Genomic DNA, 24,887 nt, shown 5'->3' on the forward strand with positions numbered 1-24,887 from the left:
GCTGATCTAGGGTTGGGCTTTACAGATGACCTTAGGCAATACATGCTGTGGTATGTGGCACTGATCCATGCTATTGTATGTGCTTGCCCTATAGAAGTGATTAAGCTAATAAATCAATGTCAAATTCTTCCTATATTATGCACGTTAACACTGTAAATCCTGGTATGCGCAAGTAAAACTACCTATGCTGTTATTTACAGAGCAAGTGGGAAAGCTGTAATACTTTATTTAATCCATGCCTGTCACTGACTGTTTTATTTTTGTTGCTTGTTTAACTGTATTATTGGCTGGTGTTGCTTAAGTTATAATATTTGCTTTAGTACACTTTTGTTTACTTGTTTTCAATTCATAAAGAGAGTCTGTTTGAGGAAAAGAGCCTCTCTCAGTGGTGAATTAAATTGAACTGGCAGTATACAAAGTAATCCAAAGTAGCCCGAGCTTCAACATTAAAGTGATGTACAGATTAAAGCAATTATAATCCAATAATATAATACACATTACTCTGAAATGGGCCATTCTGCATAATAAGTACTTTGACTCTTGGTACTTTAAGTATAACCTTATGCTAATACATTAGTACGTTTTCATCAGTAAAATTTTGAACGCAGGACACTGTCTACACTGTTGTACTGCTACTTTTACTTTGGTAAAATATCAGAGTACTTCTTCCACCTCTGCATCTCCTTGGACTTGAACACACCTCCAGAGTAGTGGGAGTGTCTTCCTTGTTTCAGAGATTGTAGAAACAATCAAGATGATTCACCTGCTATCGGGTTCCAACAACTTACAGTATCAAACAAGAGACGGACAATTATTTTACTTTGTCCTAAATAAAAATGCGAATGACTTATTTAACTGAGCTGCAAAGCTGCCCCAAAGTAAGCTTCACGGTTTTTCTCCTCAAACTTGTTTGCGGAAGTTGTGTTATTAAACACTTGTGCGCATGCGCATGCCATGGCGTGTAAACGTTGTCTTGGAGGAAACTGCTTCAATCCTCTCCACTATCTTTGGTGCGGCAGCGCAGCACGGTGCGAAAGGGCGCACAAGTGTAGTCAGCCAGCGACCCAGCAGCAATGTCGGAAAGTGGGAGTCAGGAACCCGCCGTGGCCCCTAACGGCAGCGGCAGCCCGGCAAAACGGGCACCCAGACCGCCCGTCGGCAACAAAGTGACCGTGGTGCTGGGGGCTCAATGGGGCGACGAGGGGAAGGGAAAAGTTGTGGATCTTCTGGCTCAAGACGCGGATATGGTGTGCAGATGTCAGGTTGGTTAGCCCCCATGCTGCATTCACTTGTTATGCGTGCGTTCCCAGTTTAAGCTAGTTACCGGAAATCCCGCAGGTAGCTAACGGCGGCTCGCGAGCGAAAACAAGTCAAGTTAGCTGTCAGTTCCAGGAGGCTAGCGACAGTTTGCTAGCTAACCAACATCTCAGTCAGCGCGTTGTTATCAGTGTTTTGCTAATGTCACCTTGAATTCCTGCTAGCTGCTTAGCTCCTCAGACACCAATAATACTGTGATGAATTGTCTCTGTACATGACAAGAAGGCTGAACGTATCTTTGGCTAACAGAAGTGACCCGGTGCATCACTCCCGACGGGGCTCTTTTTGGCCCCCATCAGCGCGGTCAAGCTCCGCAGTTAACGCTCAGCTCGCTAGCAGGAGTCGACTAATGCTGGCAGCAGGTTTAGTTTTAAGACAGTCTGGCTGAATAAATCATTACATGAGGAGTTTAATTACAGAGCCGGGAGATGTTAATGTTATAGTGTATCATCTGGGATTGTAGTCATTACAGTTCCCTGATGCCTTCAATGCTGTCTTTTCCTCGTTTTGAACGCTGCTTTAGTTTAGTTTTAAAGTTACACAAATTGTGAACTAATCGCGTTATTGTAGCTGACTTAAATGAGCAGTGAATGTCTGTACTTGTCCATTATATTTCGCCACCTAATTGTCTTAGATATTGTACAGAAACTCCAAAATATTCAACTTTATTTTGTCCCTGGAGAGCAGCTGGTTTTACAGCAAGGCATAGTACAATACTTCAAAGAGCATAGACAACCAGCACAGTAAGGGCTCACCATCATTAATGACATAGCTCATTGTTATATCATGCAAAAACACCACACAGCCAAGTGAGTAGCCTTAAGACTCACTAACTGCTCCCTCAGCCTGCATTTAGAAGAAAAATGGCCATTGGGTGAAGGTTTGTACCTGGTAGTGAATCTGAGCCGAGAGCCTGAAGGCAACATATGAGCGTAGGGGATGGACGCTGTCAGATAGGATGGGTGAAGCCTTCCTCCCTTCCTACCTGTCTGTAAAACAGGTCAGATAGCATACTCTGCTGTGCTCTTACATCATCTTATTTAGTGATATTTTTGGCCGTGTTGCCGAGGTTCCCAAACCAGCAGATTAAAGAAAAAGTTAAATCAGACTCTATAAGATCTACAGAGTAGGATCACGGTCTCTTTTCAGTGGTTTTTCACAGGACTTCATGACTTTATGGAAGTCAGGGCAACTGGTGTAAAATCATTACAAACGTTGGGATCATTATGGATCATGATGGATTACTGTGGCTTTTTGGCACACCCTCTGTTGAATGAGTGACGACTGAAAAATGTAATCCAAGATGGGGCCCGATTGTTCTGCACAGGAGGAGAGCAGGCCCTGGGCATTTCCTAGCTTTGGGATGTCTTGGCTACAGAGCATTCGTCAAATGATCTATGAATTATGAAGCCAGTGTGTGATTTTTCACTTCTGATATGTAATACATGGTCAAATTTCAGTTTTCCACCCGAATCAGTTCAGCAGATTATTGACCTATATGTGTTGTCCTAATCCTGCAGGCTGCTGCACTTAAACTTATCCATACACACCTCATGCACACTGTCCGGCTTTGAGGGGCCCATACATGCATCCCCTTATCACTTCAGACTGGCTGGACAGGGACACGGGCAAAACAAGACAACAGAGCACATACATTGATAACATTTACTTAACGACGTCAGAATGTCCAAACAGACGTGGCTTTCTCACCAAAGCCAATCTAACGTCAGGATTTAAGGGGTGTGTTGAAAGTGCGTGCAGCTGTAAAGTGAGGCTTCGTCTTAAATGGATTGTGGATGATCTTCTATAGGTGCTCTGGAGTCACAACACACGCAGTATAATGAGAGTGGTGGTCGAGCTGATGGCGAGATGTTATTCTTCACCTTCAGTGTTTCAGCACTTAAAATTATTGTGATTGTTGTTATTTATCTTATCAAGCTATATGACCTTTCCACTAACTCTATATCTGGACTCGGGCAGCATGCCGGCGCTTTGTGTTGCGTTTGCTTGCACCCTGGTTTTCTCAAGCAAAACGGGCGGATAGGAGACTCTGAAGTGCCTCGAGTCGATGTCCTTTGCCCACTGTGTGCTGGGAGGATTCCTGTTCCTGAGACAGTGAGCGTGAGCAGTGTAGGGAGGACGGAGCCCCAGCTTAAAATGTTTAAAAAGCTTCGGCTACGATGGCCTCGAGCCACATACTTGAACCACATCTCCTCCAAGGAAGCTGGAACCTGTAGTGGACTGCTCATATTTGGTCTTCTGGTCTCTCGTGTGGTTTTTAGCTGTATACAGTCGACTTGTCTGGACTCAAAATAATAGTAACCTTATGTTCTGGCAGTAGTAATTGTCTGGGCAGTAAAACGTGTGAACTCGTAGTGAGTTAGCACAACAATTTGGAGTACTTCCTATTTTTGTTGAACAGGCTTCAAACCCTCGCAGCCTCAGTAGTTTCTGTGGACACTTCGCTGTTTCTGAGTCTGACTCCGACTGAGGAAACAAGCTGATCTGAGCTAAAAGCAAACAGGCGATAAAGTCAGAATGACAAGCTTACTGTACGAGACTACTACAATGTTTTTGCGTCTTTTAACCTTTTTACCACCAATACCAAAATACATTTTCTATCTTTCTATCTATCTGTCTGTATATTTTGCCTGTTACTGTGCAGTCGACGGCATAGAAACAGGCAGTGAGAGAAGACAACAGACGTTTCCGGCTGGAATTAACCGCTCGTCCACTGGGACGCTCTCTAGCAGCAATTTTAGCCTTGTTTAATTGAACAAAAATGTTTAGCTTTTCAAATATCAGATGTCTAAACATCATCTGATCGCAATCAGCCGTACAACAGAACCATGGCTCAGCAAGGTCTAAAAATGGCAAATTTAGGATGTAAATCAGAAGCTGTTTGATCAAAGAAGAGTAGGAATCAGTTTTAAACACTTTATGCTAGAGACACTTTTCAGTCAGTACCGAAGCGAAGCTTAACACGAGAGCTGTAACAATTACTCGATTAATTAAACAGTCAAGTAGTTTTGAGCCATTTTTCAAGTCCATTCCAGCTTGTCAGCTGTGAGGACCGTAATGATGGAGAAGATAATTGGCAGGTGAATCAATAATGAAAATAACTGTGAGTTGCAGCCATCCTTAACACCATCCCTTAGCCTCCTCAATAATGCAGACGATCTTGCTAATCTTTGGACTGCTCGTATGAACTCTGCGGATCAGGCGACTATTAGTTGTCTCTGTTGAAAACAAGTTGACATAACAAGGATTCTCCTGAGTCTCTGAGCTTCCTTGGTCCTGCTGTCCTGCCAAGGCAGGAGGCGGGCAAAAATAAACCACACTCTGGCAGCGGTCCTGCACAGCGGCCCCTCCATACATTATGGCGTGTGTGTGTCTGCTGGAGGCTTGGTGGTGTATGAGTGAGTGAGCAGTGAAGGGCTGCGCTGATCTTTTTATAAAATGAGCTTTGCCAGCAGTCTTGCTTGGTGTTTCTTACAGTCCAGACCTCTCAGATCCTAGAAGTCCCAGTTGAAGTTACAAGAAAAGAAAGCACGGTGTGTAGCTGAGGGGACATGTTACCATCAAAACACATCTCAGGGGGCTGATGGCATGGCTGGAGGGCCAGTAGCCATTACTGTGGAATATCATATATCCACATCATGCTTTAACAAGTAAAAGGTGCAGATATTTGCTTATTAGCCTCCGTAAGGGCTCCAGTATACTCACTTCAATGTTGTGTTTGGCCACTGGTCAGATAATCCAGAACAAAGTAAACACAAAATGAAAGTTAAACTTAAAAGTTAAAGAAAGTTAACTATGTTGACTGCACTGAACTGATTAGTCAAGTGACAGAAAATGGCTCTGCAACTGTTTTGGTAACCGATTAAGAGTCGCTGCAGTTCCATCAGTGGATCTGTCCCTGTGCCTGTTTCATGCTTTTGTTGTGCATTGAGTGTTTCGTGTTTAAATTTTGTGGTCAAGTCAACAAACTTGGCGTTCCCCGCAAATGTTGGGCTGCACCAAGACTACTTACTGTACGTGGGGTTCCTTTCTTTGCACAACAGCATCTCAACCATGCAAACTGAGTGAACTGTTCCTGTCAGAGAGTAGATCTTTTAGGTAATTATGTATTCAGCTTGTTGATAAGAAGCATACTTGAAGCAGGCCATGGGGCTCTGAAACAGGCCGATCAAGTTAAACGGTTGATGTTTCCTGTGTGTAGGAGTAACTCTCGGAGGAACCTGATCATGTTTGTCCTCTGGGTTTAGTCATTTTTTTGTGCTTGTTTGCTGGAGACTTTGTTTAACAAAGATTGTGTCATAATAATACCTGTACCACGAACGGATTGAGCAGATTGATGGAGTTGCTGTGGAGATGTTCAATGAAACCAAGGTCTGGTTTGGCTAACAGCGACTGTGGTCTCGTTGGCCCTCTTTCAGGCCATTTTGGTAACTTGAGCTTGTATGCACAAGACTTACAATGGTCCATTAAAAAGGTCAGATAAGTGTTATACACAACGGTCAAACCTGCAGAGAATTTATCAGATAACTGGAAGTACAATCAGTTTCATGTTAAACAATACTGAAGACGGGAGGTTGTTACCAACATCAGGTCTTGAACTCGAAACCTTGAACCTATTCAGGACGTCGTTTGTGTGTTCACCGTGGCACCCTGCTGCTCAGAGACACAGCGTCGTACACAACACGCGCGTTTGTTTGATACAGGATGATGACCAGACATTGAATATCTGTTTGCTGCTCCTGCTTCTCAGTTACATGATTGTCAGTGGATTATCTTTGGGTTTTGGCCTGTTGGTTGAACAAAACACAACTTTTGACTGTGGACTGAGGGAACTTATCACTGACATTTTTACTGTTTTCTTATGGTTTATAGACAAAACAATTCATTGAGACAGGCTACGTGGAATCAAGTGTGATATAACCGTCTGTCTTGTATTGCAGCCCCAGAACAGTTCAGTCTTTTCCAGTTCACTGCCACAAAAAGATGAATCAAGAGTCCGCCTTATGGATCAAATCTTCAAGTCCTTTAATTGTAAAAATGCAAGAAATCTCAGGAAGAGCAACAGAGGAGGGAGCGTTCCTCCAGGGCGGACTCATGCAGTAGATGTCGTGTGTACGTAGACCACCAGTGAAATTACAGTACAGACAGACTGTAAACACATGTGGAGAATATGTCTCCATCTGTTGTGTGTGGAAAATCACTGAGCAAACGAACTCAACGAGCAGCTCATCCCTCATTCCCCAACACCACTTTGTTAAATCCAGTCCTCTCTCCGGCTGTAATCTCAAACACGGTGAATAATAATCAGCGTTGTCGTAGCCGAGCACGAACCACATTTCGATAGCAGGTGAGTGTCAGAAGTAGAGTTTCTCGTGATGGCGTTAAGAGGCGGATCACGGGACTGTATGAGAGTTATGTTCGGTGGGGGATGGGATGGATCGTAAAAGTATTTAAAAAGGAGCGGCATCTGCCCCCCCCCCCCCCCCCCCCCATCTGTTCCCCCTCGCCACCTTCAGGGTACTGCTGTGGCCAGGAATAACCCCATGTGGTCAAAGCACATGCTGGGCTTGATTTATGTCCGCAGGCTACAGCGTTAGGAACACATCCCGGTTACAGGACGGACTAAGTTGAATTGGTGCCTCAGGTAGCGAGCAGTGACGCAAGCTGCAGAGGCATGAATGGATCTGCAGCTGCCTCCTCATCGCCGCAGCATAAAACAAAAACACTTCATTCATCTCTTCCTTTCTCACCTCGGTTTTTCGTGCTCTGCTTGCGTTCTTTTTACCGCTGATTTCACCCTCTGCTTTCCATCCGTACGACCATGAGCTGCAGAGTATAACCTCTCAGGCTGTGAAACGTAAAGCAGGTCAGGCTGCGACGTCCTCGGACTCCCTGTTCCCCTTCTGGGCTCCACTTTAGTATTTTTATTTCCATTGTCAGCTGTGCTAAATCATGTGCAGGCCTGCGTGCGGCGTCTACATCAACACCCAGCAAGCACGTGTTGTCAGAGTTCAAAAGAGTCTTTAGTCTTTGCCTTGAAACTTTGTTCCTCTTCATTAATCTAGCGGTCCATTGGCTGCCTCCTACACAGGAGTGTTTGCATTTTCATCTCTCCACATTTGGGCTTGTGTTCTGCTGCTGCCTGAATTGTTTACAAGCCTTATTTTAAGGAAGGATTAACCATCGAATCAACAGAAGATTTCAGTTTAATGTCTCCTTTAGTGTCTATAAACAGATGTTTGCATATGTATGTAGATTCTGTAGGCAAGGAAGAAGATTTTGGTGTCATAATCGTTCTGGTTTGTGCAAACGAGGAATCCGTCCAACTCATCGGCTATTGTCTGATGACTGTGTGGTCCTTTTTAAAAATGTGTCTGCATTCATATGCAGATATCTGTTTGCAGAGATAATGTGGAGTTGTTGTCGAGTGTGAAGGTCAAGTAAACAATGAGAAGTGCATGGAAGAGGAAGTCTTGGACAGGACATCCGCTGGATACACCAGAAGCCCTGAAGGATGGGCTGATGGGTTCCTGGACTGATCTGTTTGTTTTAGCTAGATTAAAAAGTAATCTTGTCCGGTCATATTATTATTAACGCTCTCCCAGGTGTCAGCAGGCGAGCCAGAGAGAAGATGTCAGCCACCTCTTCAATTTAAGTGCATGCAGTTTAGCTTATTTTGTCACCGAGGTTGAGCTGCTTGTTTACCACCTCGGTGACATTGGACCTCATGCAAAAACCACATGCACGACCAGATTTGTTCTTAAGTGTCTTTAGAAGTGATTTAAGGAGAATCTGCAGCGTTGAGCGAGTGAGCGAGCCACACCTGCTGTACGAGTCGTGTACTGATCGTCTGCCTTTCTCTTCAGTTCACCATCATGGCTGAGCTGTCCAGAATGAACTTCCGCTGCACCAACATGTAACATCACCTTCTGAAGGCTCTGATATTCTCGTCTTCTGTCTCATGACCGCCTCTGATGCTTTGGAAAGGTTCCTTCTCTGTTGCTGTCATAGCTCTGCTCTGATGCCACGTGTTTGACAGCTGTGCTTTTAATGTTTTATAACGACTGACTCTGCTGAAGGGGGAATCGGGTGGAGTTGGGAGCAGGAAGGGTTTTGGGTGTATAACCTTTACATGATGTGTAATCCATAGTGCCAGCAGTCAGTTTTACTTCTTCAGTTTTACTTACATTCATCAGTAGGACACCTGAGTGCACATTGAGCACACATCCTAACAGACGGCCAGTGGTTTACGCACGATGCTTGTTGCTACTCGCCAAACTATTTGGCCTTCCAGCTCAGCCAAACAAAGTTGCAGAGCCTCCATTAGCCTCCTGCCTCTCTGTGTTTCTGTGTATCTCTGCTCATCGGTCTCTGTCTGCTCTCTGCAGGGTGGCAACAACGCAGGCCACACAGTGGTGGTCGACTCGGTGGAGTACGACTTTCACCTCCTCCCCAGCGGCATCATCAACCCCAAGGTCACCGCCTTCATCGGTGTGTAACGCACACACACACGCACACACCATTTGCTCGCACACAATTGCGCACAGGCCGTCGCTCCAAGGCCATCTTTCCTCGCTATGTTCCTGATGAATTGATCGAGACTCCTTTTAGCCCAACACTCGTCATCGGCAGTTTTCACGACTGCTCCAGCGAATGTGATCAGCTTGACTCAGAGCCAGCCTGCAGGCTGCATCACATCCACTCGTCTGCAGTAACTTCATTAGCTAATGGTGTCTTACTCTTTCTTTCTGGCTTCCAGCCCTCCATACATCTGCACTTTAATATGTAGGGCTGTATGATCTGTCAATACCTAATCACATTTCTCCTTTTTCCTCTTTGGTATATGGCACATTCATGCTTTGCTGCAGGCTCAAACACTGAAATTCATGCAGCATGGTGTGTCAAGTGTGACATGCACTCTAGACAGATGGAGTTGCAGTGCATTTTGCACTAGCCCCACCCAAATTTCTTCTCATCACTTTCGTTTTATTAGTTGATGTGTTGATTTTGAAGACTTAATCGATGGATAAATAGGACAAATATTACAAAAAACGTATTTAAATTGCATCCATGTACAGTTTTTTTCACGTTTTTTTACTTAAAGGAGCTGCATCAGCCACTTATTTGTGCCTTTTCTCCATTTTCACTCCACTTTTTGTCACGAGAAGCTTCTTCCATTAACCCCAGCAGCAGATACTATGAACAGCATTTTCATGACAATATGTTCACTTTGGTGGAAGCTTTTATTCCAAAGTACCCCACAGTACTACGATATAACTGTGTACTTGAGCGCTGTCAGCTCTGTGAAGGCACCTGCTCTCAGCTAATTCATGTTCTACACATCGAGCTTTTGAGAGGCAGAGGCTGTGAAATGCAGGTGCTGAGCTGAGGTGATTATTTTGTGTAGACGTAGATGTGGTCTGAGATCACCATTTTGGGCTTTTTTGGGCTTTGGAACGTGTTAAGATCCTTTTTAGCAGAACAGCAGGCTGGTCTGTCATTCATGGTTGGCATTTTCTTCTCACTGCTGTTCATTAAAAGCTGCAAGCAGATTATTTCACAGTGAATGGAGACCAAATTGGAAATATAAAGCATTGGCATCTCCTCATTGATGATGCCTTTTCTTGTGTATGTGGATATTTATAGCCGTGCTAGCAGCATGGTTTCGTGGATGGCAGTGTTGGTCTGTCAATTGCTCCACCGCTTTGGTCCAGACGGAAATATCTCCGCAGTAATTGAATGTGAGGCGGCAGACTGTTGCTCTTTTTTTAACTCACATTAAATGCACAGAACAGACAATGAGTCAACCAGGTATTCTGGAACAACAGGTCTCTGAATTCACTCAGGCGTCAGTGCGCTGGTTTCACATTCAGTTTGCATAAAGCCGTTGATATCTTTCCCCAAATCTGGACAGTGCTTTGTTAACCTAGAGTACAATACTACAAAATAGAAGAAAGTTAACCTAATAGAAAACTTTTCCTCCTGTCATACCTCTACTCGATTATTACTGTATCTGCTGTAAGAAAAAAGTCTTCTCTTACAGCAACGGCTACGTATTGATTATTATTGGTGTTACTTGATACTGCAGAAACATATTTTACCAAATCGTGAAAGAGAAGAACAAACAAACACTGATTACTTGTTCTCTTAGTGTTACTATAATGGTTTCACTGTCCCAGACTGGATGACGTTTTTTTTGTTTATTTTACTGTCGCTCTCCTTCCCGCCTGTAAAAGTACATTCATGGCCTCCAGCACTGGGAGCAAATCTGTTCCAGTCTTTGCTGTTCTTGAGCTGAAAATCTGCATTCCCCCCACATTTGTTCCTGCAGTGTCATTGAAAGAAAGTTTGCTGCTTTTTCCACATTTCTTACATTTAATTGGTCAAAGTAATTACCTTACCTCCTCCAGTTGCAACCCAGTTAAAAAGATAATTAGGGCCAGCTGTTTGAATACCCCTGTGAACAGGCATCGTTTGGGCCATTTCTGTCTGTACAGTACATCCCTTAACATCACAGTTAGGCTGTCAGTACGCACCTGGGTGCAGTTAGACCAGAACGCCAGAAATCAGAGTTAACTGACAAAAATCCAGCAAAACACAAAAGCTCCTAAAAGATCTCAAAAACACTTTTTTTTCTGTTGCTTCTTTGCAGCAACGTCCATATTTGAAGCATTGTAATCCACCACAGGGTCATTGGTTCTGCTGATATTGAGCTTCAGGTGATTGTCGTTGCACCGTGTGATGAAGCTCTCCATCAGTCCTCTGTACCACTCTGGAAAAATAGTCTCAAAGACTGTAAACTTAAAGGTCACACAGCTTTTTTTTTCCTCAGGTAATGGAGTAGTGATCCACCTTCCAGGCCTGTTTGAAGAGGCAGAAAAGAACGAACATAAAGGAAAAGGTGAGCGATGCACAGGTGTTTTAAACGCACACAACATTTACCAGAGAGTCACAGGACGGGCTGTGTTTTAATGTGTGGAGGCTCAAAGTGTATTTGTGTGTGTAGGCCTAAAAGACTGGGGCAAAAGGTTGATCATCTCAGACAGAGCACATATCGGTGAGTCTTCCCGAGTCTCTGGACTCTTTTTTTTAATCTGTGTGTGGATGTATGCATTCAAAAATGTGTGTGCGTGGATGTGTGAGCCCTGCTTTATCTGAGGTGTGTGAGAGTGTGTGTCCCCTCTCTGCCTCCTCCGCAGTGTTTGACTTCCACCAAGCGGTTGATGGCGTTCAGGAACAGCAGAGGCAAGAGCAGGCGGGCAAGAAGTAAGAGACCTGTTGCTAAAAAATGGCTGCTGCGCACACACACACGCACACACATGCGCACACACACACACACACACACACACACACACACACACACACAGTTATCTTGGATCTAAAGAGTCCAGGGATGTGTGAACATCTTTTGTCACAACTTCCATCTGTGTTTGAAAACGAAACTCCAAACTAAAGATGTCTGATATCCCGACAACTTTCAACCTGGACTGCATCTCCTCATCAGGCGTGTCCTGAAAGATTTCAGCGTGACAGACAAACGTGAGAAGACATTTTCTGTGTTTACAGACCCTTTTGTCCCATGTTTTTTGTATCTAAGTGGGTAATGGGGACAGGTCTTTTTGAAATTTGTCCAGTATTGAGTGAGAGCGCTGCAGCCACAAAACAGGCTGCGGTGTCATCCCTCCAGGGGTTTGCACACAGTCAATGTACGTCCACTGAAAGTGTTTGTTTCTGCCACTGACAGGCTCAGATTGTTAGAGTCTGACGACATTAAGGAAAGGATCCTTACAGACCTTTTTGTTAAAGAGCTAACAGAAACATCCATTATCTATCGCTCTCGCCAAAGCCACCAGACTCCATTTACAAAAACAGTGATTTTATTATCGTAAAACACACTTCATTCAAACTCGACTGTCTTAGTTCGTCTTTCCTCTGTTCCAACAATCACATATCACATCCATGACATAATGTAAAGGACTCCGCCTTGTGGGGACCCTCTGCGTGCACTCTACCAGGTGAGCTCTGCTTCCAATGTGAGATTTAGTAAGTCCTATGTCCTTTAATCTGGATGATTCTGGAGAATATTCATGACTCATAGCTTTGCTGCAACAACACTGTTCCACATATACACAAAGGCTGCACAACTAACATACAATAATCCTGATTGTGTTGCTAAATGTGTGCAAATGTGAGGTGAAATGTCAATATTATTTTAATTAAGATGGAACAGAAAACCTTGTTCCTCCTGTGTTCATTTACTCATTTAGTTTCACTTTTATGTACAGAAATGTATTTCCACAGTGACACACGTGCTTATAATCTCCACACTGCCTGCTGTGCTCCGTCACTGGGAGACTGAGCAGGTTTATTTTTATTTTACTAACATATGTGAGGAATGTTAAGCTGAGTCTGTGGGGCATTCAGAATATTAAGCTGGAGAGAGACTCAGTGTAGTCCTGTCAAAGCCGGGTTGTCTTTACCAGCTCAGCAACCAAAGCCCCAAACACCCAGCAAGCTACTGTGTGTGTGTCTATGTGTGTGTGTGCATGTGTGAGAGAGAGAAAACACATGTTCATTAAAAGATTTCAGCAGATTGTATGACAGGCTGGCGGACTTCCAGCATCTGCAGGCATCTTGCGAGCTCTGGATCGGATCAGACGAGTTTGGTTTAGCCTGAATTTAGCCTGAACTCAAGTTCCACCGAGCTGCTAAACACATGACAAACTCCAAATATGAAAGTATCTGATCAGAGTAAAAGAACGGTTGAAACCAACTCGTGTTATCTGGTGCATCACTGTGATCACTGTGATCATTCACAATAAGCATTCTCACAGTAGCTATAGAGACGTCTATACAAACAAAGACGGGTGTAGAATTTCCTCTCTTGCAAATGCCAAAAAATCACTGCATATTTATGTATCAGGACTATGATTTTCTTTTTTTTTCTTTTTTTTTTAATCATCTCACAACCCCCGAGATTTATCTCTGACCCTTTGAAGGGGCCCGATCCCTACATTGGGAACCACTGGACTGAACTGCCTGCCTGTATATAAAGTAGTTAAAGCTAGCTGCACCAGCCGCAGCTACAGGATGACACTTGTATGTATTTTAACTCTCTGATAATGTAATATGTGGCCATTTATCAGTCACAGGGTACAGTACATCTGCTTTTGATATTCAAAGCACATTTTGCTGATATTTGTGTACTTTCATCTGGATAAACTTTATTACAAGTACAGAGAGTACACCACAGGCGACAGGTCTGAAAAACATGTCGGCCATCACTCTTTGCTCTGAGCACACTGGTGATTGGACGCTGCATGTTTCACGCTGCCTGGTGCTGATGATGAAACTCGGTAACCACAGAGGATCTTTGGCTATTTCCATTCAGTGGTTTGCATGCAGGGTAAGCAAAGTTTGCTGTGGCCGCTCTTCCTTTAAATAGATCGAGTTACAGGAGGTGCTTGTTGATTGTGTCATATGTAAATGGTTAACCAGTATAACGTGTTATTGGAGTTGTCTTTCTCTGGTACTCTGTCATGTATAACGTGTGCAACAGTGTTGGTTAAACATCTCCAGAGATTCAGGTGATCGTCAGTGTCTGCTGGAGTCTAGAGATGTAGAAAATGAACATTTCTTCAGTCAGACATGGCAGGTCTAATGTCAGCTTGTTTTATCTTAAAGCTCCAGAGCTGTCCCATGAATTCATGCTTTTCCTACAGGTTAAAACTTCTGTTTCTGGGTTCGGAGATGTTAAAGAGTTGCACAGTAATTTAGATGAGAGACGCACTGAACTTTGTAACTGTAAAAAGACATGCTGTCGACTGAGACCACATGCTAATGCTACTTCTGTCCCCCCCCCCCCCCCCCCCCCCCCCGTCTCGGCCCCGTCCAGCCTCGGGACAACAAAGAAGGGGATTGGTCCGGTGTACTCAGCCAAGGCAGCACGTAGCGGTCTCAGGATATGTGACCTGTTGGCTGACTTCACTCAGTTCTCTGAAAGGTTTGTGCCAATAGAACAGGATTATCTCTGTCTGGGGTTTTGATGATATCTGTGTTTAATTATGTTTGCCCAGTGTGCCAACGGTAACGCTTTCCACAGACCTTCAGGCGATGAGTTGAGAATAGGTATTTAAGTATTGTTTGTTTCATGTCAGCAGTCAGACTGGAAACAGCTCTGCATTAAAGCATCGCAAAGGGCTGCATTGGTGGGATATACAATCCAGGAAGTCCAGTTTGAGCAACAGATCTCAGAGTTTCAATGGTTTATCAGATACCAAAACACCAACACTTAGAGCGTTCAAAAAATAGCTTCTTTTCAGTCATTTGTCTTGTTTGCCTAATTTTCACGGTTCTTCAGATGCGGTGAAAACACATAAAATGGCTCATTGAGGCCAGTTTGTTCCAGAGGTTAGTTTCTGGGGCTCCGTCGTGTCTGAGGCTCTAAGGCAGAGTAAAAATAGCAAGATATGTTGTTTGTGAGCCTCTTGTGTTGATAATCTCATTACAACATGACGTATAATTGTATCCTAGCAGCCCAGTTGGTGGATTGAATGACAGTGAGAGGAAATTGATCAAAGCTGATCGCTGTTCGGCTGTTACAGGTATAAAGTATTGGCCCAGCAGTACAAGGCTATGTACCCCACTCTGGAGATTGACATAGAGGGAGAGCTGGTCAGATTAAAGGTAATAGAGATCAAACAGAAAAACATTTCTAGACACATCAAACTGTCTTCTTTTAGACTAACATTGTGTTGTTTTTAGGACTACGTGGAGCGCATCAAGCCCATGGTGAGAGACGGGGTGCACTACATGTACGAGGCTCTTCACGGTCCTCCGAAGAAGATCCTGGTGGAAGGAGCCAACGCAGCACTGCTGGACATAGACTTTGGTCAGTACATCGCTGTGTGCGCACGCCTTACTCTTAACTTGTTTGGTTCTGTTTCTAATTTCCAATTATCCTTTTGAAAATAAGCCAACGTCTTTGTGCTCGGAGAGTAAATGTCATTTCTAATCGTCGAGCACTGCTGAGTGCATTTACAGTGACCTGCTGCCGTTTCTCCCCGAAACACTTAAGCTTTGTGATGCTCTTTACAAAAGCCTGCTTGGAGATCAGACTAGAAATGATGGTAAGTTTACTAACTGCTACTGAAGTGCTCTGGCATCCGAGCTTGACGTGCACGCTCACAGTTGCACCACTTAATGCCACCTGACTGTGCATGAGCACGAGGGCGACCTGCATCACCAGTCTGTCAGTCGGTCAATCACAGATACAGAGTAATCATTAAATCCAGAAATATTCTCCAAAGGTTGCTTGAAAGCTTGACAGTTGTGTTTTTCCTTTGAGATAATGACCCACAGATGTAACATGCTAATCTTCCAGACGTTATATATCACTGTAACGCAGCAGACCTGTCATTACTGAGAGCCGCGACAGCACCGAGCGGATTAAATTACAGTCGAGGCTCAGCGCTGCTTATTATCAAAACACCATGCTTGTAATAGCTGTGGTGGTATCAGGGCACAGCGTCCTGCGTGTCCTCTATTTCTGAATCTGACTGGCTCTATCTATGCTTAATCAGAAGCTGTGGCAAAAGTCACAGCAGTATAAAACCCAAACTTCATCTCTATCATTTTACATTAAGCTCACGTCTTTGCAAGACTCTTATCAAGACAAGAATTTGGGAGCATGTAGGACTTCAGCGTTTAGCCAAAGAGCACTTTGACTGGACACATGACTGCTGCTGGACACACTGGCTACTGTAGACACCGAACCTGTTCTTTGTTGATTACACAACAGTCTCTCTGAACACCGGGATGATCTGCATGCCTCCAGCATCTAGGCGTGGGACCCAGTCTTTGTTTGCTTTCATTGCAGTAGTTGAAAGACAGTTTCTAAAGCACACCTTTTCTTGAATATCTGAGGTAGAGCTAAGGTAAGTGGTTATCACCTCAGGGACATCCTTGGGCATGGTTAAACAAAAGACAGACCAGTGAAGTTTCTTTAAACATAGCTGAGCGTTTTGTGCTGTTTCAGAGTGTCAGATGGGCAAGGTTCTTTCTTTTCAGGGAGCTCGCTTATCTAGAAACCAGTTAGCCTCAAGCTGAACTCAGTCACAGCGAAGTCTTTGCAAACATTTCAATTCATCAAGTAAACTTGTTGGTGGCACACAGTTCATGGAAGCACTTAAGGTGGTTTTAAAGTAAATTAATTTCATCAGACATTGTACTCCTTCTCAGAGTCGGAACACACACACACGGTTCACGTAGCTGTAGATTCAGGGTGATTTATCTTGCTGTCTCTAATGTCCATCATGGGTAAACGTCCAATAAATCCCTTAAGGAATCAGAAACAAAGATGCCTTGTAACGCCAGAATTTGCCTGAGAATCATGATGTTTTAGTCTTCAGTATCAGAACAATCCAGTGACAGCGCTAACAGGAACTGCTAACAGCTAATTCGCCTTGATTATAATGGTGCCGGTTTCCCAAAATGCTAACAATATGAAATTCGATTCAAGTAGAAACCATAGCCACATCCCCCAAGGCATTATGGGAACTGCTGTTCCAAAACTTGAAGCCTAATTCTCTGCCAGATAGATGAAAGACAAAGACAGATAATACTGGTGAGAAGATTTTCCCGATTTTGTCTGAGGAGGGGCCACAGTGTCGGACTTGGAAAGCCCCCGCTCTTGACAAACCCTCCCACGTTTTGGTTCAGTTGCATGCTCGTTCAGCCAGTGTCAGCACAGTATGGAGGGAAGTGTGATCAGCGTTGTCTCCTCGTGTCATTGCAGGGACGTACCCGTTCGTGACATCGTCTAACTGCACGGTGGGCGGGGTGTGCACGGGTCTTGGCATGCCGCCTCAGAACGTCGGGGAGGTTTACGGCGTCGTCAAGGCGTACACCACCAGAGTCGGCATCGGAGCTTTCCCCTCAGAGCAGAGCAACGTGAGAGTAACTTATACTGACATGTACAGAAATGCAAACATGACATAAAGACATGAGGGGTATGTCTCTTGAGTCGTGCTGGGACGTGTTCTGTACAGTACACAGCAGAGGGTGAGTAGCTTTGTTTTCAGACAGCACCACCCAGAGGACGGTTTGCTACACTGCCAAAATAACAAGAAAAAAAAAACTGAACTATCCCTTTAAACGTCTGAATGTTTTTGGTGTCTGACTGGTTGACTGGACCATCACTCAGGTCGTGCAGAATGAATAAGATTGACATAAAAACATGCACAAGTCAGTGAGACTCATGAACCGTCTCTGCTCATCTTGCTGTCTTCAGGACATCGGAGAGCTCCTTCAGACTCGGGGGAAGGAGGTGGGCGTGACCACAGGCAGGATCAGGCGATGTGGTTGGCTGGATCTGGTGCTTATCAAATATGCCCACATGATAAATGGCTTCACCGCGTGAGTTCAGTGTGCACGTGTTTCATGTGTGTGTGTCGGAGGTTTCACTGCAGTATTATGTTTTTTGTTTTTCCATGTTTTTGTTGTCTCATTCACTGATTTTATATTCCCTCTCACTTATATGGTTTGTTTTATCTGTTGTATTCAAAGCATATCTTTCCTCTCAGAGATTGATTAGTCTCTGGGTGTGCACTCCAATAACTTTCCCGTCCCCTTTGTCCTCCCAGTTTAGCTCTCACCAAACTGGACATACTTGACGTGTTCACCGAGATAAAAGTGGGCGTGGCGTACAAAGTCAACAACCAAACTATACCTCACTTCCCAGGTGAGCCGGCGTGTGACTGAGTGCTTCTTGTCTAAGTGGTCAAATCAACTCCAGCGCATATAAAGAGAATAATGGAAATTTAAAGACAGCCTTCCCTTTTCCCTTTTCCCTTCACATAACCAAGCATGTGTCTCAGATGGACGAATGTGTTGAGATTCACATTTGATCACACTGTTGTTGATGTTTGACATGAGTTGATGCCTCTCTGCTATCAGAGGATGTGGTCTGACCTGTCGCTGGTCTGCCTCCAGCTGTTCCTCTTCTTCCACTCCGTACCATTATTTATAGAGAGCTCCGTTTCAAGGCAGAAACATATTGATCTGTTGTCGTAGCTGTTTGCTTGCAGTCTCCTGTAAAGCTAATGGTGTGATATTACCCCTTCGCCCATTGATTCTGTGCCAGCCAATCAGGAGGTGCTGCAGCGTGTGGAGGTCCAGTATGAGACGCTGCCGGGCTGGAACAGCGACACCTCGGCCGCGAGGAGCTTTGACGAGCTGCCGGAGAACGCGCAGAAATATGTCCGCTTCATTGAGGAGCATGTGGGAGTGCTTGGTATGACCACACACACACACACACACACACACACACACTCAAAATACATGAAATTTAGACCAGATCCAAAATGCAGCTGACCCAAACTGGTCCGACAGAGAGAGCAGACTGACAGCAGCATCATGCTCACAGTTCACTCTCTCCAGTATTAGACATAATCACTGCTTTCTGTTGTCAAACTGGCTGATATTTGTTGGTAATTTTGCCATCTACAGCTCAAAACCCTCAATACCTCCGATCAGCACGGCTTTTCTCGCCAGGGTCCTCTTTTATTTTTACTCATTATCTTAGTTCAGTCATGGCTGGACAGGCGTTCAATAGGTCAAGCTCATGTAAATGTTAAGAACGCCCTCTACTGGACCACAAGGCAAACAACGGCAGTCGGTCTGAAAGGGGAGATCATTACTGAGCGATGCCTTTTTCATTTTAACATGAACCAGGTACTCAGAAAACTGCACAAATCAAAGCCCAAATAAAGCTGAAATGAGCTGAAAGTTGCCTCCAGATGTTGAAATCAGTCAGTTTCCACTGCTGAACATTTAACTGTAAAATTCACACTTGTACTCATTCAGTTAAAGCTGCATGTATATGTGGATTAACAGTAACCAGGTTACGACAGTGCATGTAAACACATTCTCGATTGCCTGCATGTAAACACACTGACTGACACACAGACCTGGGACCTGCGGCGACAGACCAGGACGGCCTCCACAGTAGAGAAATGAACCCAAACCTCTGCTTCTCTGTTCCCTCAGTCAAGTGGATCGGAGTGGGCAAGTCTCGGGAGTCCATGATCCAGCTGTTTTAGACGAAGGGAGGAGAAACGCAATCAAAGAGGATGCACAGCAGCGAATCAACTGTACCCTTCTGCCCCTCCCCCCATAACACACACACAACCTACCTGTCTCAACTCTCCGACATGAGAGACATGATCATCATGTCCGCTCTTAATGCTTTATCACTGTATGATCAGACTGTCCCCTGTTACAGACCGGACCTCCCCGGATCAGACTGACCTCCCTGTGTGAATGGTTCCCAGCTGGATTTTTAACAGCTTTGAACTTTAGGATAACAGTTCCACAGTCAAGTCCCTCTTTGGTTTGTCCCCGTTTATATCGTAGCCATTTACTTCAGACGTACAACACACTGCCATCAGGTCTGAGAGAGGACATGAGGGAACGGACTGAACACACACGCACACACACACACACACTGATGCAGACACGGGATATCTGCCCGCAGGAACTGTCCACAGACGTTTGGTCGGTCGAACTTTGTGTATTTTTGTTAATCTATGCTGTGTTTTAAATGCGCTGTGCCAGTCTGGTGTAAATCACTATCAGAGTTTTAACCTCGGCACTTTAGATGCTCTGGACTATTATCTGCTTTATGTTTTATTCTGCCAGGTTTTACAGCACATCCTGACATGATAAAGGGATCGCTTAATATTTGTAACGTGTCTTTTTGTCTTTGTTTTTTCGTCATCCAGCAGATGTCTGGAGGAAAGACTTCTTATGTTGCCTTGTCATTCAACCAAAAAAATTGTTCTTTTAAATTTCCTGTAGCGAGCGACTGCTTCCACTGAAGGCTGTGTCCTGTTCTGTGAGCGGGTTCATGTTTTCAGTTTAATTTTAGCAGGTGAGTTTTTCATACCGAGAATCTGGTAAAAATTAAGGAGGCCAACATCTTTCTACTCACATCCTACTGTTTTTTTTTAATCTTACGATTACCATGATTTTAAGTTCCATGTAGAGGAGGGCAATACAAAAGTGTAAATATGGATTTATAAATACTGTATAAAATATTTGGTCATCTTTCGCCTTGCTTTTTCCAGTCTTCTGCCATTGCAGGAAAAAATTAAATAAGTTTAGTCTCGGGTTGCATTTTGCTGTCAGAAAATAAAAGCTGGTGCTCCTCACTGTGTCACCAACGGAAAGCCAATCAGAGCGAGCTGGTGGTGTGATGTCACAGCTGGACAAACGGTAATGGGACGAACAGGAACGTGTTCCCCTGACTGCTGGACTGGCAGTCACATCATTTAAATAGCCTTTACTAAGCTCCTTTAAGAGTGTTATGAAACCAGATACACATAAACTGTGTGTAGCTCCTTTAAAATTCACTGACTCAGTTGTATCAGTGTCATTATTGGATTTTAATTAGATGTAACTGCCAGTGATGGTGCCTTTCCAGCCATTTTGCCAACGATTGTTGATAATATCCAACCCTGAATTACAACTAGCAGACGGAGGCTGTGTTTTTCCAGCTCGGTTGCTCATAATTACAGTCTAAATATGACATGAATGTGGTTTTAAATGCATTTTGTACACTGCTGGATATGGGCTGTAGATACCTGGATTGTTCTGTTGAATAGGTCCTCCAGTGATTTAGCTTCACTCCTGCAGAAAGTTTTTTTTTTTTTTTTTTAATGGTCAAAATTGAAGTGGCACAGGCCAATATGTCCTGACTTTTAGTCCCTAGCATGGGGTCAAGCTCCTAATGCTGTTTCCTATACTTTCCAAGCATTTCCCCAATGCATCCAGTGCTGCTCAGTGGTGCCTTGGCCAAGTTCACACCATGTTGGATGGGAGAGATGGCAAAGATTCCCATGTTAACAACTGAGCATCCACATGATTTTATAAATGAAGATGGTGGTAAAAACTTTATTTTATGATTGCAGAATTGATCATAACAATGTGCACTGATGGTGTAGCATCTAGATTACATTTGGGTTTAATAACATGCGCAGGCTGGCTGAAACAGGTGGCCATGTTTGGTTTGGGCACTTCCATATTATGAAGAGGCAAGTCGGACATATGAGAGCTTTCAGTAAAGTCCCAGTTGTAATTAACACCTGGATGTTGGCATGAACATTATTTACAAGCCAGTCATGAGTAATTATTTCAGTATGACATGAATGTGGCATTAGACCATATTTTGGCCATCTCTGCCAGAGCAAGACGTGCAGCAGTTCATGGGCTCTTTGTGACGAGTAATCCTCCTTTAATGAGCCCCTAATGGCATCTTGTTTGGTTAAAGGTGGAAAACTGGAAACCAAACACCTCATAGAAAAGCTGAATAAGGTTTGGTGAAAGAAATTGTCCCAAAAGTTTTTTTGTAGACATGCACCTGTTGTGCCAATTTGTCCCAAAAATATAATTCTCACTTGTTACGGTAATCTGAATGCACCGACAGATATTTCCACATGTTCCACAGGAACTAGTTGCAGATGCAGCTGAATGTGTTTTTGCTTTTTAGAAACTTTTTACACATCACACATTTTGGGGGGTTTTATTCCAAAACACAATTAATTATAATCATGATGACATGAACAGATTCGATACCAGAAATTTTGAATTCAGTATGTCAAAAGAAAGCGCGAGTCATCAAGTCAGTTTTGCCAGGAAGCATTTAGTCAAATGATTGTTTTGGAATAAACCTCCTCTGTGAATACTGTAAAACAGTATCTGATCCACCTCTTCTCTGGTGACCCAAGCATGACCACTCAGTCTGAAGTATTTCTCTCAGGACATTGATCAGAGGGGATTTTTTTAGTTTTAGTTTTTTAAATGTACTCTTCATGCTGGTTTTGTCTTGAGGTTGTGTGTAACGGCTGAAAACAGCTCTGTGCCCTGTGTAATCTCAACAACTCTTAAATTTAAAAGGTTTTCTGAATCCTGGGTTTTGTTGAAGCAAAGCTGCTCCCATTGATAAAGAGTAATGTTCATTCAGTGTTGGACACACTGTTGCTCCTACATGCCCCCTCCTGGTGGTAAAGAGGCATGACAGCAGGATCATTCACTCATCTGTCTACTCTACTGAACAGTCTGTTTGGTATCGGTTTGTCATTATTTCCTAACTGCGGCACTGTTTTTCCTCTCTTTTGCTGTGTAACAATGAACATTTATCCCTTTACATGCTCACACTGCCAACCTGAAAATCTGCAGTGTCCATTTCTGTCTTTTCTGCTTTCATCCTCTTTTCTTTCCCTTTATTTTGAGCTTTTCCTTCCTTCTTCCCTCCCTGCGCCCATTCAGTTTAAGAGTTGACTCCTATCTGACATCTGGTTAAGACTAAATGAATGTTTTTGGCTATGTACGCACAATATACACTCAAAAACATGCGGGTTTCCCCTTTATTTACAGTAAAGTAATTTTTATGTTGGAAAAAACACATTTCCCAAAAATTTATTCTGATGGTATTTGGTGTCTGTGGAAACTTTGAGATGTCCACAAGAATTTAAAATAAAGTTCTGTGGGTTTGAACAATGTTTGGCTACAGAGCATGAGTTTGTAATTTAAGTGGGCTCTAAGTGATCAAAACACACACAACAGCTAATATGTAGCCATCAAGCTAGCTAATGATATATGGTATATACCGAGCTAGCTATCAATATATCTAGCTATTGTCATATCTAGCCATCTAGTTACAGTATTGAGCTAGCTATCTAAGAGCTAGCTACGATATCTAGCCGTTGAGCTAGATATCAAGCTAGCTATCGATATAGAGTAAATATTGAGCTACCTATCAAGTTATCACATTATCAAGCTAGCAATTGATATAACTTTAATTTTAGATATCTAGGCATCAAATTAGCTATCAATATGTCAGTAACTACTGAGATATTTAGCTATTGAGCTAGCTATCGACCTAGTTATCGATATACAGTATCTATCGAGAGAGCTGTCGATCAAGCTAGCTATCATAGAGCTAAATAGAACTATAGCGATATCTAGCCGTCAAGCTAGCTACTGATCTGTCCAACCACCCAGCTAGCTATGGAGCTAACTAGCTAGCTGCCAGTATCTATCATTCTGTCACACTAAAGTTGTAAAAATATTCTATACGTATGGCATAAATTTAAACTAATATTGATGTTTTTCCGTAGCTGGGCTTTTTAGGTGGTTAAAATGCATTTTGCTGCTGGCCCCATCGACATCACTACATTGCTTCGTTTCCTACACCGACACTCCCGTTACTTCTCCGAACTGTGGGCGCGCTGACTGCCAACTACTGCAGGTAACACTGGACACATACAGCGCAAATAAAAAACAAAACAAAACAGAATTAGCCCTTTAGATTGTTGGTTGTGTTGGTACCACTTTATAATAAGGCAACCTTTATAAATGCTTTATAAGTAATTACTAATGGTTGTATAAATGGTTAATCCATTAAGTTACGTTTTAGGGTCAGTTACAAGCATTAACAAGAAAAAGTTTCGGGTTGCCAGGTTGTGGAAAAAAAAAAAAAAACCTTTAGCATTTCTATTGCATCTATTAAGAAACTGTTTTGTGCCATCAGGGGTTTATTATTGTTATACAATTTAGTTTCTCAAAAAACGATTATTAAGCCTTTCATTTTTCATGTATCTGTTAATTGCTATAGTGAGCGCTTGTGGGTCTTGGGGTCAACAGCTTACCCATCAATATAGAGGCAAGTCTTCTTCATGAGCACTAGAGGGAGACATTCGACTATAAATAAGTCTGAATGTTAAACACTTGTTAATGAACTAACAGCCCAACTGAGAGTTGTTCTCTCCTCAGGAATCTTTTATGGACGATATCAGAGACTACAGATGGTTTTAAATGCATTATTAATCCACAGAAAGCCAAACAAACCGCACACAGATAAAATCCAGCAGTGGAAAGCAATTAAGTACATTTACTTAAGTCCTGTTAACTACAATTTTGAGATACTTTGAGTAGTTTTACTTTCTGCGTCTTTACACAGTTCAGAGGTAACTCTTGTGCTTTTTGCTTCGATGCACTTATTTGATGAGCTTAGTTATTCTGCAGATTCAAATTTATAATATAAAATATAAACAACAAATAAATTAGGATTTTATAAAGATTTTATTGATCCCTGGGAGGAAATTCACAAGCTACCCAGCAGTATATAAAATAGTTAAAATGAGCCCAGAATACACAGAATGGTACATACTCTGAAGTGAGCCATTCTTTTACTTCAGGGACCTTAAGTATATTTTGATGCTAATAATAATAGCAATGCTAACAGTTGTAACAGAGTCTTTTTTTTATTGTGGTATTACTGCTTTTCCTTAAGTAAAACATCTGAGTACTTGAGTTCCACCGATGCAAACACCTGTCTCTCTCTCACTCTCCTCTCTGTGTTCACTATTAACACTCTCTATGACCACAGCTTGTCTTTAACCACAGCCTCACCTGCAGCTCATTTCCCTGCCTTCACCAAGCTTCCTGTCCCTATTTGCCTACATCTGAATGCACCAACAACCTCTAAA

At 43.2% G+C, this 24,887-nt stretch overlaps 1 protein-coding gene across 1 annotated transcript; it reads left to right on the forward strand.

Moving 5' to 3' along the window:
• The first annotated feature begins 1,000 nt into the window (after nucleotides 1-1,000).
• Nucleotides 1,001-22,896, forward strand: adss2 (adenylosuccinate synthase 2). The gene is made up of 13 exons (XM_076743026.1): nucleotides 1,001-1,262; nucleotides 8,727-8,829; nucleotides 11,171-11,239; nucleotides 11,345-11,395; nucleotides 11,538-11,604; nucleotides 14,234-14,341; nucleotides 14,943-15,024; nucleotides 15,103-15,229; nucleotides 17,135-17,289; nucleotides 17,630-17,754; nucleotides 17,982-18,079; nucleotides 18,482-18,631; nucleotides 19,387-22,896. The coding sequence occupies exons 1-13, from the start codon at nucleotides 1,074-1,076 to the stop codon at nucleotides 19,437-19,439; spliced, it is 1,377 nt and encodes a 458-aa protein (XP_076599141.1). The 5' UTR covers nucleotides 1,001-1,073; the 3' UTR covers nucleotides 19,440-22,896.
• Nucleotides 22,897-24,887: the final 1,991 nt, after the last annotated feature.

This window comes from Chaetodon auriga, chromosome 11, assembly GCF_051107435.1.
Source record: "Chaetodon auriga isolate fChaAug3 chromosome 11, fChaAug3.hap1, whole genome shotgun sequence".
NCBI classification, from domain to species: domain Eukaryota; kingdom Metazoa; phylum Chordata; class Actinopteri; order Chaetodontiformes; family Chaetodontidae; genus Chaetodon; species Chaetodon auriga.